Genomic DNA, 17,479 nt, shown 5'->3' on the forward strand with positions numbered 1-17,479 from the left:
CCATCTGTCTTCTGACGATGCTGACGACGACACAGACAATGTGATACCAATATACAACAATTTTTTTTAAAACTTTTGCAGTCGTATAAAAATAGCATTAACAGTACACTACATGTTTTTTTCTCTCCAATTATTTATGTATTGTTAACCCATCAAAAATTAAAATTAATATATGTGCAATTCCATAAACATCAGTTGCCATCTTTTCAATTATTTAAATCTTGAAATCAGCTATAAACAGTAATAGCATCAATTTGACGGCACCAAAGGTGCATTTCAACAATTAACATCTCTACAGCAATACAGGCTAAATATTTCAACATCCAAAACTGAATAAAATAGTTTTAAAGTAAAAAACCCATAAGGACCAAAAAAGCAGAACAAAACGCCCCAAATGTTGGTGTAAATTTTGATATGCCAGTTTCACTTTTCTAAAATCTAAAATGCTATGGTTCCTTTTCTGATATCAGTTTCTTTCAATGAATTTACCAATGCCACTGAATTTTTTAGCTGTTTGGTATGTCAAAGTATTGCTGTTCTTGTTCTAACTGCCCATCACTCGAAGTAATCTTTGATTTTGTAATGTACATATTAAACTTATTTCTATAATGCAGCGAGTTATTGAATTGTTTTACTGTTCTCCCAACTAAAAGGGTTGACTAGGGTATAACACAAATGTTGTCCAGCAGTTAAACCCATGCTAAATGGGTGACCATGTGTCTGTGTGGGAAATATAAATTCTCAGTCACACTCTGTTGATGGCTTGTACAGGGAGAACTTCTAGCTCATGGCATATCAATCTTTGTTACAGCAAATGGTATTCTTAATTTGCGTTTCCACTTAGCAAAATGTCCACCCCTATCGAGCACACCTTCCTTTCCCAATGGTAATTCAATATTCCATCTTTTTATCTTAGTTTACCCATTTTGCAAAATTTGCTGAGTGAAATAATTTTTAATTTGTTCTACTCCTGAACATGCATTAATTATGGAACACTGGATGTGAAGCATACAAATGTCAATTGTTTTTTTCATTCACTGGTTGAGAGCTCAAAAACAGTTTTAACCAAGCAACATGTGTTAGCCATTTCTAATTCACAAATACTGGCACTGGTTGTCACCAGAGACGGATTTAGGAGGGGCATGGGGTCCAGCCCCCCCCCCTTTTTGGGAAAAAATTTGGTTGCTTACATAGGGAATCACTGAAGCGTGACTGGAGCGGGCCCCCTCTTAGGTCAGTAAGTGGGCCCCCACTTATGAAATTTCCTGGATTCCGCCACTGGTCAAAGTGCATATGATGACATTTCTCTTTTATTTCTAGCATTAATAGTTTGCTGTCTCACAGATGTTTACCCTTAAGTATGAGTATATAATACATTGATTAAAGCACATGTATTAAAACATGAATTACCTCTCTCGATATAAACCTTTAATATGAGTTTTAAAAGAAAAAAACAAAATATAGATCTGAATTTTATTTTGGACATTTCCCATTGCACACAAACAGGTTTGTTGAATGACAAAACATAAATTAACATATGGAACAATATAATACATAAGTTTGTGTGCCAATTTCATCAGAAAGCCTCTATTATATCTAATTTATGTTCACACATTTCAAACGTGAACAATTCCTCCAATTAAATACACAATAGAACTTATGTGTACAAATTTAGATTTTGACTTTTGACACTCAATCACTCAGCTTTTTAGAAGAGATAGTGTATTTATATCTAGTATCTTTTTTCTTGTTGATTCCTATTTTAAAATTAGGTCTTTCCTGTCTGTTGTATTATTTCATCAAGTAGAATAATACATCCTGTTTGTGTTGTTTTTTTGTTCAGGCAATGAGTTGATGAACATGATAAATGGCCACATATATTAGTATCTGAGACCAAGTGATTGAGTTGTTAATGTTCCTGAACATATAAATCTTCACTAAAAAGATTCACAAGTTTTATGACAATGGTATCTCATCAATTGCTTTCTTTGAGCTAATTTATGTTAAAAGCAATCATAATTGAAAAAAATATAAACAATTATAACATCATAAATTCCTTTTGTAATACATTCATTCATGTCAATTAATTTTCAAGTTAATACATGTATATATATATATCCTCCATAAGTTTAGAAACTCTTTTCAATTGGTCTCAATTCACCACCAATCAAATTGTGTGTAGTAGATGAAAGACACACCGGTGGTCTAATGATACTCTAACCTTTGATGACTCACTGAGAGTACTACAGCACAATGCAACTTTCTTATTTTTGTTTTGTTTAAAATAAGCAGGTGTAATTTTTTTATTTGTTTTCTTAAATTTGAAGCTTAAAGAGAACAAAAGGAAGCACACATAAATATGCAAATTATAGATGAAGACATATAGCACTATGCCAAGTTCATCTGGGCATAAAAACATTTTTTTGGAAGAATACTTTTAACTATCTTACACAGTAGAAATATCATGGTATATGATTACCGGTAGTTAAAATGATATACAATCTAAAAGTATCAGAGAGTTTGGAAATTTTCAGATCTGCAAGGAAATAAATCATCAAATAAAGTAATACCCAAAAGCCTGTATTTGATCCATAAATTATTAACATTTTTGGCAAGTATTAAGATCAGGGAGAATTTCTATTTTGTTTGAGGAATGTTAGAAGTTGAGAGTCTTTGTTTGTTGAGAAATGAAATATTTACCACGGCCATATATTTAATAAAAAGAATCTTGGTATATAAGCTTTTTCAATGTCTTCACTGTAGTGAACCAGGTTATCAGCAAGGTAAATAATTTGCATTAAATAATATTTTTTTAGTCCCAATTTAGTTTTTCAGAAAATGCAAATATCAATGAATTTCAATGAGAATCTGTTTATGTATGATAAATGTACACATTTTGACTATCAACATTTTCACATAATATTTACATGTTATACAGGGTGGGTTAATGATCACAGCCTCGACGCCTTAAACATATAACCTATGTTATAATAAGGCAAATAGATCTTATAACTAATCTACGCTGGGCTGACAGTGGCAGTAAACTTTTTATAGAAACTTCAAATGAGTAAATTAATAAGAATTCTATCAGTCTAGTACCTGCTCATTTTTTTCTCTCTCTCTCTTGATTTTGACTGATGAAATAAAATAATATTTCATTAAGAATAATCAGAACATTATAAAATATCCTGGTACCAATGAAGTTGTTGCACATAACCTTTAATCAGTTTTCATTAGAAAAAAATTGTCAAATCTTGTTGAAATAAACATAAAACTGTATACAAATATTTACATTCAGCAATTTTTATGGTTTCACTTTGATGTGAAATAAGTTTATGTGTTTGTAATTTTTTTTACAATTTTATGGTTCATCACATGGTATATGTAATTTTGTTTGCACCAAAAGATAAAAGCACTAATAAATAATGGTGGCTGATTGTTATCAGTGATGATGTCGACCTTGAACTTGAGATTTTAAAAATTCTTCATAAGCTGCCTCCATTTCATCATCCATACCTGAATAGCCATCATCATAATGTTCTATCCTATAATAAAGAAAACACAAATTTTATTAAAATATGAAAGTTAAAAATAATAAGATGATGATCTAGTCATCACAAATAACCTGACTTGCAGATATGCCTTACATTTTGGATTCTTTCCAATCCCAGATATCATTGTTTAGTTAAATTTAAACAGTATTTTATTGAAAAAAATTTGAATTGGATTGGGAAACAGGCAATGCTTATGTAAGCCCTCTCCATAAGAGAAATCAGAGTAATAATATACAGACAGTATTTGGTAAATTAAAGTTTTCATTCAACAATTAACTTACTGTTGATAATCATAATTTTCAGGATATGCTGACCAGGATGGATAAAATTGACCATCATCTAATTCTCCAGCCTCCCATCTGGCGTACTCCTCAGCTGCCTCCTCCTCTGCCATCAGATAACTATTATAGTCGTTAAAACCTGCCTCTTCTCTCGTGATTGGCTGTCCCTTACTGTTATAAAATATTGGCTCATTCTACAAAAATATATCATTAAAGATCAATTTTATATAACTACTTAAGGAGGCTCGCCGGTTTAAGATTTTCAGAAAAAAATAAAACTTTTTTCAAATTTTATTAATTACATTTAGTAGTTATTTTATCTTAGGGTACAAAAATCATTCCAAAAAATCTTTTCGTGTTGGCCACAGGTGACTTTTAAAATGAAGTTATCATTGGAAAAGCTCCAAATTATCTCCCTTTGGTGCAAAAATGCCATTTTTAGCATAAAAATTGAAATATCTTTTTTAACTCATTGGTGACCTATATTTTTTAAGGTTGTTTTCAAATAAGCTGAACATAAACTAAATAATTGTAAAATTTATGCGATTTCTGTAATTAGCTTCTTTTTTATTTCGATATTACCGATTTTTCTCCTATAAGTTCAACAGAAAAACAGAACATTAACAAAAATGTATGCTTCTTTCGAAGGCAGATTGTGAGCGTAAATGAACGGTGATCCCATTTTTTTATTTCATTTTTCTATTAAGTATAAGATAAAGTTCATTTATAGAAAAATAAGGCAAAGTCCTGTATTAAATAACCAGATGCTTCGCAGGGCGTAGCTTTATACGACCGCAGAGGTTGAACCCTGAACGGTTGGGGCAAGTATGGACACAACATTCAAGCTGGATTCAGCTCTAAATTTGGATTGTGATTAAATAGTTGACACAGCATAGGTTTCTGACACAGAATGAATGTGTTCTAATGAACTTAAAAATTTTGTTTTCTCTTAGAGCAATTCACTATGCTGTTCAATATTAATCCTCTCAAAAAAATGTTTGGAGAAATTTTCTTTTTATTTATGAAATTTCAAATGAGAAAAATAAAACCCAATTTTTTAATCACATCCCCCTTTCCCTTATTCCAAAACTAATCTCAATTATAATATTCTAATGGAGTTTGCAACAATAACTACTCATTTAAATACATCATAAAATATTAAGATGTTAAAAAACTGCTTGTTATCACTGAATGGTAAAGATTATTTAAATTTATCAGTTGGTAGTAAAAAGTGAATATACATTGTATATTTATCAGTTGGTAGTAAAAAGTGAATATACATTGTATATTGTATATAACAAAGATTTAAGTTGATTCTGGACAAAGAAAGATAACTCCAATTAAAAAAAATTCTTGCAATAAGATATTTCTTGCTTACTATTTTGGACAAAGAAAGATAACTCTAATTTAAAAAAAATTTGCTATTTCACAATATTGTGAAATTATATATTTCTTGCCATTGCACAATACTGTGCAATTGAAAAGACTTGCTATTGCACAATACTTAATATAATAATTTTAGATCCTGATTTGGACCAACTTGAAAACTGGGCCCATAATCAAAAATCTAAGTACATGTTTAGATTCAGCATATCAAAGAGGCCCAAGAATTTAATTTTTGTTAAAATCAAACTTAGTTTAATTTTTGACCCTTTGGACCTTAATGTAGGCCAATTTGAAAACGGGACCAAAAATGAAGAATCTACATACACAGTTAGATTTGTCATATCAAAGAACCCCATTTATTCAATTTTTGATGAAATCAAACAAGTTTAATTTTGGACCCAGATTTGGACCAACTTGAAAACTGGGCCAATAATCAAGAATCTAAGTACATTTTTAGATTCAACATATCAAAGAACCCAACCGATTAATTTTTTGTCAAAATCAAACTAAGTTTAATTTTGGACCCTTTGGACCTTAATGTAGACCTATTTGAAAACATGACCAAAAGTTAAGAATCTACATACACAGTTAGATTCGGCATATCAAAGAACCCCAATTATTCAATTTTGATGAAATCAAACAAAGTTTAATTTTGGACCCTTTGGGCCCCTTTTTCCTACTGTTGGGACCAAAACTCCCAAAATCAATATCAACCTTCCTTTTATGGTCATTAACCTTGTGTTTAAATTTCATAGATTTCTATTTACTTATACTAACGTTATGGTGTGAAAACCAAGAAAAATGCTTATTTGGGTCCCTTTTTGGCCCCTAATTCCTAAACTGTTGGGACCTAAACTCCCAAAATCAATATTAATCTTCCTTTCGTGGTCATAAACATTATGTTTAAATTTCATTGATTTCTATTTACTTAAACTAAAGTTATTGTGCGAAAACCAATAATAATGTATTTGGGCCCTTTTTTGGCCCCTAATTCCTAAACTGTTGGAACCAAAACTCCCAAAACAATCCCAACCTTTCTTTTGTGGTCATCAACCTTGTGTCAAAATTTCATAGATTTCTATTAACTTAAACTAAAGTTATAGTGCGAAAACCAAGAAAATGCTTATTTGGGCCCATTTTGGCCCCTAATTCCTAAAATATTGGGACAAAAACTCCCAAAATCAATACCAACCTTCCTTTTATGGTCATAAACCTTGTGTTAAAATTTAATAGATTTCTATTCACTTTTACTAAAGTTAGAGTGCGAAAACTAAAAGTATTCGGACGACGACGACACAGACGACGACGCCAACGTGATAGCAATATACGACGAAAATTTTTTCAAAATTTGCGGTCGTATAAAAAAAATGATTTAGACCCACGAGCCCCCTTAAGGTGGTATGGGAGTCTAAAATAAAAATGATAGAATTTGTTCATACTTTGTCAAAATGTAGTATCTATTGATACATGTTCAAAAATATCATAAAAATGATAGGTCACCGCGCATTTTCTCAAGCTACAGGTTGTGACAAAATGACAAATTTTGTAATGGATTATACAGGAAAAAACAACATTTTGTGAATAGAAACTAAACAAAATGATAGAATTGTAAAATAAATTAGGAAAAGATTGCTGTCAGACAATGCTTTGAGAATATCAAAAGAAAAGATAGGGTCACCATACGTTTTTTTCTGCTGAAAGACAAAATAGGAAAATTTCATGTAGAGTCCTTCAGAAAATGCACTGTTTTATAGTTAACTCCCCTTAAATTGACAATTTGAAAATATTAAAAAAAATATAAAAAATAATCTACACTTGTAAAAATATTAATATTTTTAAATTATATTCTTATAAATTGGTTCTTATAAATGAAAATTCACATTAAATATCTGCATTCCTGCATCAAATTTTACTAACTTGATAGAAAATATGGACCTTAGATTCTCTGTTTTTTTACAATCCAAGATGGCGAAATACACCCATACCACCTTAAGTACACAAAGATATGTCTATCTGATTTAAATTTTCTTTTAAGATATTTTTTTTAAAGCTTCATTATTTACTTGTCCACTTTGCATTTTTGTTCTGTATATATAAAATTTAGTTAATAAAATTGCGGTTCCTTAAGTAATTTTTTTCTCTAAAATCCCAAATAAAACTGTCTAATTTAAGTGGTAGTTCAAGTGAACAGATGAATATATCCACCTACCAAGTTCTTCTGAGTCATCAAATACTTTATAAGACATGTCCAGAATATGTGTTCTGACATTATTTTTAATATAAACATCCAATGGATGATTGTGATGGTCCAGATTGGGCCAATTATTCAAACAAGTAAAGACTCAACAACATGAACCCAATCATCATGCATGGAAGTGATATCAGGTGCTCCACAGCAAGAACTTACCAGATCATATTCCTGTTGGTTCTGAAAAGACATGTTTGGCTGAGAGGATGCTGAATCTCTTCGTCCCCAGTTACTGGACTTAAGACTTAAAACTGATGCTATCAAACATTGACTTGTCCTGAAATAACAACAACATAATCGGACTTAATGATAAAAAAGAATGTGTTGTCTTTGTGTTTGAACTTAATTAATAAGGTAATAAATTAAATTAAATACTGCATGGACGCAGCTTGATAGGACCACAGAGGTCAAAACCCATATTAGTTGGGGCAAGAATGGACACTACATTCAAGCTAGATACAGCCCTTATTTAGATTGTGATTTAACATTTATCCAAGCAAAGGTTTCTGATACAGAATGAATGTGGTCAATGAACTTAAAATTTGAAATTAGATATTCACCGATTATTGCCCAATATCAAAATATAAATACATGATAAGGATCAGCATATCAAAGGAACCCAAAATTCTATTTTTGATGAAATTATGAAATCATACAAAGTTTATTTTTGACCTCAATGTGGACCAATCTGATAACCTGGCTCAAAATCAAATACCTGAATACAGTTACAGATACAGAAGAACATCAAACCCCATATTGAAAATAAACAAAGTTGAACCATATTAAAAACAGGGACTAAAAAAAACAACATAATTACTATTTTAGTTTTACTTACTTATTTAAATGCTGATTTGCCTGTAACTGACCAAGACGTGTAAATATTTCACTATAGTTGCCTTCTTCAGGTTTATTTAAATGTCCTGTATCTTCAATTGCAGCTCCTGCCATCTATCAAATTTAAAATTAAATTGAAAACACTATCAAAACACCAATATTATTAGTGTTCATACCACAAGTAAATATCAATAGAACTGTTCACTAATACTCCTTTGCCATTTTGTTCATTCATTTATTTCAATATCAGTATAGATTGAAAATAAACACACATTCTGTGAGTATTGCATAGCAATACATAGTTTATTACCAGTTAAAAGTTCATTCTATTGAAACAAAACTGTAAATTGATCTGTAACTTGTCATGGTGTAAACTTTATTATAAATACCAAGTAGTTATCTTCAAACATGACGAAAAAAAGTGTTGAAAACCGATTATTTAAGTGAATTTTCTATGTCCAAGGACCAAACTCTGCACACAATTATCCTATCAAAACAAAAATCAACCATGATCTGTAACTTATCCTGATAAAACTAATACGAATTAACTAATCAAAATCTTCAAGAATGACAAAATGAATTGGGCAAAATTTAGTATTTTAGGTAATTTTCTAGGTTTAAGGACATTAACTCATAAAATCACCAGACATGAACAAAATTCAAACTTGATCTGTACCTTGTCATGATAAAACTATATACCACTACATGTGATAACATCAATATATTCAAGAATATAAATTGCGCAAAAATCATTATTTTAGTAAATTTTCGAAGTCAAAGGAGCTCGACCGAAACTCTGCACAATTTTTTTCAGACTGGAACAAACTTTGAACTGATCTGTAACTTAGTCATGATAAAGCAATTCACCGAATATCAAATCAAATTCTTCAGGCATGAAGAAAATAAGTGTGGAAAATTGATTTGCCAGACAGAATGCACAGAGTACAACCCTAAGGTCATCTCCATACACCAATCCCAGGACTTAAGAGATTGTCTTGCCTGTACATAATTTTGTTGAAATGTTAAAATTATATTGGTAATACTTTTAACATGTAAAACATGCAAAACAATAAAAGTCACTGAATCATTACTGAATGTGCAGGGCCATATTACCTCTATGGAAATGAGATGTGCCAATGCTTATAAATTTGCATACCAAATATGATTGACTTATCATAAGTGGTTTCCCTTAAACAAACATAATTACAAACAATAACATGTATATGCAAAAGTTTTTAAAGTCAATAAGTCAGGAGTCAGAAAGCAGGGTCAAATAATAATCTTAGAAATAAGATGTGCCAATACTAATACAGTAGAAAGTATCCTTGACCTATCTTCTTGGTATGACAACAACTGAAATATAGTTATGTTCATAACTAAAAGAAAACATTCAATATAAGTTCCAATAGTTTGTTACTTACTTTTAATAACTGTGTGGCAGATTTGACTGTTTCATCTGTAGAATGTTCCAGTAATACCAGCAGTAAATCTCTAATAACAAATCTAATAACAGCTATTTTTTGTTTAACACCTTGTGCATTCTCTACCTATAATATTTCAGTCAAATGTTAGTTGTTTTTGGTTAACATTTCTTTTAATAATATTCATAAAGCCTACCTTTCAGGTAAATAACAGTTATAGATAAAGAAAAGAATGGACACACAAAATGTCTTCGATTGTTTGTGTTAAATAGTACCATTTACAGCAAAAATTAGGTATAACCTAGGTGCTAATTTTTTTGGTGGATGAAGCCAGGATGTCTAGAGACCAAAACAACCTTTCAATCATAGTAAAATAAGATCAGTGTTAAAGGTACCTGCCACTAGTAAATTAAAAAAAATATAGCTGGTTATTTTCGCTGGGTTGTAATTTTTAGCTTATTTTTGCTGATAGAAACAAAATCGGTAAAATAAATTCTGCCAATTAAAAAGTGCACATGCAAAGGAATAGATAAAAATTTTGAATCCGCCAATATAATAACTGCCAGATATTTCGTATACATTATTCAATGAAAATTGTGAAATTTTACACCTTCAAAGTTAACCCGCTGTACAGTACTTAGACCACTCAGTATGAATATTAAAAGTGGTTAAAATATTTTTTTAAGGTTGTTCTTGAAAAAGAAATAGACAAGTTGATATTTTCTTTTCAAGCCCCACTGATGAAACTTTTATCAAATGATGGGTTTCTGTTGTATGGAATTAAAACTCTCCTATTATTGATGAGTTTGTAAGTAAACATGGCATAGAATATATTTCGTACTTCTACATTCAAAAATAGTTCTCCCATAAACATTGTAAATCCACATAATCTGGAAACTGATTCTGGATGTGATATTAATTCTTCCTTTTTCAAATATTCTTCTTTGCATCTGTAAAAAACAAACAAAATATATTCATTTTTCAAAGTATATTGTATTTACCTAAATATTTTATATGTTCCTTGTTTCTCATCTATCCCACCTAGGATATTATTACTGTCTATAAAATAGAGAATGATAATGGGGAATGTGTCTTTATATGTTCCTTGTTTCTTATCTATCCCACCTAGAATACTATTACTGTCTATAAAATAGATATTGGTAATGGGGAACGTGAGACAACAACCTGACCAAGGGGCAAATAACTATTGAAGGCCACCAATATAAATGTATAAAGTTAAACATGTAAATGTGTAAACATAAAATGGAGATTATAGTGACATATTTTTAACAATCAAGCTCAATGATGCATTTACCCAAAATCATTTTAATATAGGAAATTGGAATGCAAACTGAAAATTATATAACCTTTAGTTTTTGCAATATTTTTGTAAAAATAGAAAATGTACCACTAATAATAATTGATTAACAAATCAACTGATTTAATAAGTCTTTAATAAGTCGAGCACAAATTAACACAACACAAAACTACAACTGATAATACTAACCGTGTAAGGAAAAGGTTTCTAAAGTTGGAAAAGGCTGCATTTCCTTTAAGTTGATTAGATAAATACTGCACTACCTTCGCACCAGTATATCGAAAATTTGGTTCTATTATACTCTGAAAACATTATCAAAATTGTAAAACAATTCTAGAGGAGTTAAAACTTACATGTAGTTAATTCCATAAATTTGTCCATCCTTAAAACTGTAGAATTTCATAATTGTTTATTAGTTTTTTCCACAATAATTTATAGGACGTTAATCTGTATATTTGTCCATGTTTTCACTAGAATTTTGAAGCATGTTAAGTAAGGGAACATAGTTTTGTTTACATTATTTTAAATAAAGTCCAATCCACAGTACAAATGCATACCATCTGCAGTTCTTTTCTTAAATAAATTATCGAATGTTTTAATCTACTTTATCATTGAAATATTGGTTTGTCGTGTATGTTTGTCTTGCAGCAATACTGTGAAAGTACTTTTATTCGTGGAGTACCAATTTTCGTGGATGACTTTTTCCACGAATTTAAGTCCAAGGAAATAAAACAACCATTGTCCAAATCAAGACATGGTAAGATCCCCATAGGTAGGTTTGACTAGTGATATGATCTAAAGAATATATTGAATAATGCAAATTCTGAGAATACTTTAATAGCAGTCACAGAACTACAACCGCATGTAGGATTATACCCATGTAATCTTTAATAACCTAAATTTTAAAACATTTGATCCAAGTTTAATTCTCATAAAAAAATATTTTCAAATAGCAATAAAAGGAAATATGTCCAAGGGACACAGATGCTTTCATTAAATGTTATAAACGGACAAAACTAGAGAGACATATATGGATGCCGCCCAAATTCAAACATGATCTGTGTTTTATGATAATTATGTACAAGTTTCATAGCAATTGATTAAGGCAAACTAAAGTTAGAGAACAGCTACTTATATTTGGATGTATGTTCGGATGAAGGACTAACAATGGTAACACATCATGCCCTCTCCCCTGCCGCTTGAGCATAAAAAAGTACCTGTTCGAACAAGCTTTCTACAATATTATTAATAGCTTGGTCATCGGAGCAGTTCTGCAGCAAATCTACAAAAGGTTTTAATGAATCTTCAACACTACCAGGTTGTATTGTCATTTCATATAGTATACTATTGAAGGCATCAATGATCTTCTCTACTGATGGAGATGGTCCAGATTGATTTATATCCTGGGGACCAATATTTACTAAGCGTTGAAAATCTTCAAATAAATTATTCTGAAAATTATAAATAAAATACAAATGTTATTAAGAGTAGCACTTTACTATGAAATATTGGAATAATAAAATAAACACATTACACAAGATCTTATTTTCTATTATAGGTGTATATAACAACTTGTAAGGTGTCAAAGCAAAACAATACATGTAATAGCCTTTCCAGAGGTCATAATTATTTAGACTAAAATGGTACCAATATTTCTGCACCAGATGGACATTTCGACAATCAATATCTCTTCTTGTATATCTGCACAAAGCCTTACTTATCATCATCTCAAAAACAAAACAGAAATGTCTAGTTTAAATATTCATTTCACCTTGAGTAAGCATTTACATTTAAAATGACAAATCCGAACATTTGTTTAAGAAGCAATATGTTTAATCTAATTCAAAATCTATTAGTTTATACTTAAAAACACACAGCAATATATATTGGACTCTTGTTGTTTAGAAACCATTGGGAAAGTGATAAAATGTCAACCTAATTTCGACCCAAAGGGAGCACAACTCTGATTTGCAAGGGATTGTTTAAACACACCATGCTCTATACTGTCACAAGTGTAACATTACCTCTCATTGTACGATAATTAGGACAATCACTTTCACACTTACGGAAGATATTGTTGTCACTACAAAGTTACAAACATTAATTTATCTTCACACAAAAAACACTCATTTCAGCTCCTGCAGGCAAACATTTATTTCCATAGAGAATGGATGCAAACTGATGAGATTAACTAATACTAGCCCTTAGTGCTAGGTGTGGTTATTACAGTATATAATAATAAGTGTATGTGCTACCTGATTAGCATAAGCTGGAAATGGTGACTGTCTGGGTACAAACTCAGCAGCAGCTACAGAAAGATTGGAAGCCTAGAATAGAAAGCATTAAGTAAAGAAAGAACTCTAAGCTTTGACTGTTAGAAATGTAAATGGATGCAATTCTGAGAAGGAAAAAACCTAAAGCGTGTTAAGTTTATTCACTTACAGCTGGTTTCATTGAGTGTGAAGCCAAAGTTAATATCTTTGGTAAGCTTGCTTGTTAACTGAACCGTGAAGTCATTGTTAGCCTAGGTCAGGTAAACTACCCTCCTTTAAGAGTAGACTAGTTCAGCAGATAACCAATCTATCTGTCTGTTTGACCAGGCTAATTCGAAAGGAGGGTAGTATATCTGACCTTCACAGTTCAGCTAACAAGCAAGCTAACCAGATATATTATCTTCAGCTACACACTCAATGAAACCAGCTGTTAATTAAATTTGGTTATGATTGTTCATTGGGTTTCAAGATTACATCTCTTTATTATTCATATTATCAATTTCAAAACAGCATTTGACATATTTATGAAATATTTATAGTACTATTGTTACATTGACATAAAATTAGGGTAGGAAGGCAAATTTGGAGAGATTTGTACATGTGAATAGATTTTTTCTGGTAAGAGCATGTTCAATTGAGGAACCAACAATAAATTTCAAATCCTGATCATTAAAATGAGAAAAATACCATTATATTAGTACTCTGATGTACATGTGGCAATTAGCCTTGATCTGTCACATGTAACAGCTTATATGTCCCATGTAACAATGTTAAACTCCCATATGGTTCAATGTTAAACTATGAACGTAATTAAGATTTTCTAATTGACATATTAATTTGATTACCGTAGTTATACACAGTACACCCCTTAGAAATTGTTCTTACTTCTTACCTTTATTTTATTTTGATTGAATAAAACAAAAGTTGAAACTAGAATGCAAAGTTGTGACATGTTATCTTATCCATCACAACTTTCAAAGTGACCTTCAGTTGTTTAACTCTTTTGTCAGGTTGTTGTCTCTTTGACACATTCCCAATTTCCTTTCCCTATTTTATTTCAAAGTCAATGAATTCTAACCATACTTGAAAGGTTGGGTATACGTACAAATCATTATAATGGAAATGAGATATACAAATGCTTATACAATTACATATCTTTGACTTACTCAGTAGTTCCCCTGAACTGACTAAGTTACAAACTGCTGCATATAGACCAGATACTGATAAACTAATAATCTTCCTTTTCTTGCACCAAATTTGTCAGTAAAAAGCATTCACAAAAGCATTATGTACTATCATATATATAAATGATGGGATGTGTATGGCAAGTCATTTTACTATCTATTCTAACTTGAAGATATTTCATTTAATATTATAAGATACAGTATCTCATATAAAATGTAAGATTTCTTATATCCTTTATCATGTTTATAGGATATCGTAAAAACTTTATTAGATATTGAATATAATATATAAGATATATCTCAAATAATATTAAAGATACCTTATATAATCTTGTTTTAATAATATATCTTCATAATAAACATTACACTTACAAATTCTTTTTATATAAGATATCTTGAAGTTAGAGTAAATAGTAAAATGATTTGCCAAAGGTGTGGTATGGTTGCCAATGTGACAACTATCCAACTACCAAAGTTTAAGTGAAGTGAATGTAAGCATAAAGGCATTATATGTACAATTCTACTGTCTGTCTTCAGTATACATTTGTACTTACTGCTTTGGGAACAAATTCTTTAGCTGTAGCTGATAAGGTTGTCTTCTTTGCAGGACTTAATGATGCATCTCTAGAACCTAAAATGTCAGATAAAAACAAATTTACAAATAGGGGATTTCTTAAGTAACACAGAGAATAGAACAATTAATGTAACTCTTAATTTGGGAGTTACAGGTTTAAAATCTCAAGTATATATTATGCAATATGCATCTATATTTCCTTTTAAAACAAGTCTTAAGCATTGTTAAGTTAACTGTAAAATTCTAAAATATAATACAATTTAGTATCCACTTTGATTATATAGTCTGTGTGAATGATTTAGCTCTTTCTAACAAGCACATTAGCAGCTTAGCTAGATGTGAGTTACAAGATATGAAAAATTTCTTCTTCTCACTATTAGATACGTCAAGCAGAGCTCCAGATAAGAATTCACAAATTGGGGTTTTTACCCCTCCATTTTTTATTTAATTGAGTGAAATAGTTTTTCAATTGCATAATTAATTCCAGTCCACCCCTCAAACAAATATCAAATTGGGTTTTTCACCACCAAGCTCCTTAATGTATTGGGTTTTTTATTAACACGATATTGAATGTGTGTGTTAACTCACCAACTAAAATGAAATAAATATATACTCTTGAACTATAAATAAACAATTTTTTTGTCTAACTTTATTTACATAAATCTGGATTTACTTGTCCTTTAACAGAACTTTTGGTTTCCGAAGTAATTTAAGCAGGCAAACACGCCTGGATTCGCCATTGAATGACCCCGTGCATTCAAGCGACACTTCCTAACAACACTAGCTTAGTCTTGTTATCATCATAATCCTCTCAAAAAGAAACTCAAACATGCTTAAAAAGCTTCTATTCAATATTTTTAGGCCACAATTAAAAATATTTTGGTTTGCCCAAACCCTACCCAAAGGTTGAGACAGTGGGTAGGTAGGTAGGCATTTTCTTCTTTTTTTTTCAAAAAGAGAAATTGAAGTTTATTAGTCTTCATGCCTATCTGATAAAAAAAACCTTCTTCAAATCAGGACAATAAAAGAATTTGAGCAGGCAGCTTTTTTCTGGGTAGGTATAGTGTTTGGGCAAACAAACCTATTCTTTTTTATGGCCTTACCAGAAATTTACTTTTGTTTTTAATTTATTGCTATTAAACTGTTATGTTCAATCCCGAGAAGTATGAATCGAATTATGACGCAATGGCTAACGATCATTGGATAAAGACAGAGAAGATCGAAATGTTTTCATCACCACGTGTACCTTTAACATCGCTCTATTTTTAGAACAAAAAGACATTTCCGATTTTCAATATTACATAAATAGATTTACGCGACGACTATGTAATAGATAAGGGTGAATAACGCATACCATAGCGACTTAAAGCGTTAAGAACTCATAGTTTTGACAAATTATTGGTTTTTCCTTTGCATGAATTGGGTTTTAGAACGCAGCAATGAACACTTGCATTGGGTTTTCAATTATTTTTATTGCGTAATCACGCAAATACGCAGCTTATCTGGAGCTCTGTCCAAGGCCATAAAGAATAATTAAACCCCTGTATTCACTTTCAAAAATCTTAGACCCTGTTTGGATTTGTATCTAGAGTTCTTATCAAATTTTTAATTTCAGTCTGTTTTATTTTAAACTATAGAAGAGTGTTGCATCATCGACACATGCAGGAAACAATTGGTAAAAATACCTTAATTCAAAGTATTCATTATATTAATATTCCATAATCATTGATAGGGTTGGTTTGAAATTGAATAGATTTACTTGGACAAATACATATTTTTTGTACCTGATAGCAATAACAGATTTATATTTCAAGGAAACTGAAACATGTGATGTGTCAAAACTTTTGCATTAACCAGACTAAAGAATGAAATCCTGTATCATATAAACATATACTCCTATCAAATGAAACTCCATACACACAATAGCAGTATAGAAACACAACAAACCTGGACCATATGATAACCTTGCTTGTGTTGATTCGTGTGGTTTTCTCAATTCTTTCTTAGGGCTCGTTCGATTATCTGAAGAACGATCGGGATTAGACATAATGTTCATATCACCGTTTATGTTGTTAGACATGTCTTTTCTGTGTCTATCTAAAATATTGGTATGTTACACTCTAATCTAAGGTGAGTTTTACGAAATCATTGCGAAACTTCATGTAAACAGATGCTCGAAATCATAATTTGGTGCGGGATTAACTAGCTGATGTTTTCAGTATAAACAAAATTTTATTTTGATAATATAAAAATTGAATACTATAATATATATTTTTTTATCAATAAATATGTTCATAAATCAATATTCGTTATTCAAAAATATTATTTATTGAAAAAATAAAATAATTAATACGGATACATTATGAATTAAAATCTTATATTTAATATTTTGAAGACAAAGTTCTT

The 17,479-nt window shown here is 30.5% G+C and overlaps 1 protein-coding gene across 2 annotated transcripts; it reads right to left on the reverse strand.

The window, feature by feature from the left end:
• Nucleotides 1-1,459: 1,459 nt before the first annotated feature.
• Nucleotides 1,460-17,278, reverse strand: LOC134713915 (polyadenylate-binding protein-interacting protein 1-like). 2 transcript variants are annotated; one of them, XM_063575200.1, is made up of 11 exons: nt 17,021-17,278; nt 15,054-15,130; nt 13,298-13,369; nt 12,260-12,493; nt 11,232-11,344; nt 10,566-10,674; nt 9,725-9,850; nt 8,305-8,417; nt 7,629-7,746; nt 3,836-4,029; nt 1,460-3,545 (listed from the first exon to the last, which is right to left on the reverse strand). In XM_063575200.1, the coding sequence occupies exons 1-11, from the start codon at nt 17,151-17,153 to the stop codon at nt 3,443-3,445; spliced, it is 1,392 nt and encodes a 463-aa protein (XP_063431270.1). In that variant the 5' UTR covers nt 17,154-17,278; the 3' UTR covers nt 1,460-3,442. The 2 variants fall into 2 exon arrangements, with proteins under 2 accessions (XP_063431270.1, XP_063431274.1); XM_063575204.1 differs by lacking the exon at nt 13,298-13,369.
• Nucleotides 17,279-17,479: the final 201 nt, after the last annotated feature.

The sequence above is a fragment of the Mytilus trossulus genome, chromosome 1 (assembly GCF_036588685.1).
Source record: "Mytilus trossulus isolate FHL-02 chromosome 1, PNRI_Mtr1.1.1.hap1, whole genome shotgun sequence".
Lineage (NCBI taxonomy): Eukaryota > Metazoa > Mollusca > Bivalvia > Mytilida > Mytilidae > Mytilus > Mytilus trossulus.

Excerpts from the sequence above, each read along its gene's own strand:
- LOC134713915 (XM_063575200.1), bottom strand. The coding sequence starts at position 17,153 with ATGTCTAACAACATAAACGGTGATATGAACATTATGTCTAATCCCGAT. Across the intron at positions 11,345-12,259 it reads TAGAAAGCTTGTTCGAACAG|AGTATAATAGAACCAAATTT; the intron begins GTACTTTTTTAT and ends TAATGTTTTCAG. Across the intron at positions 7,747-8,304 it reads GCAAATCAGCATTTAAATAA|GACAAGTCAATGTTTGATAG; the intron begins GTAAGTAAAACT and ends TTGTTATTTCAG.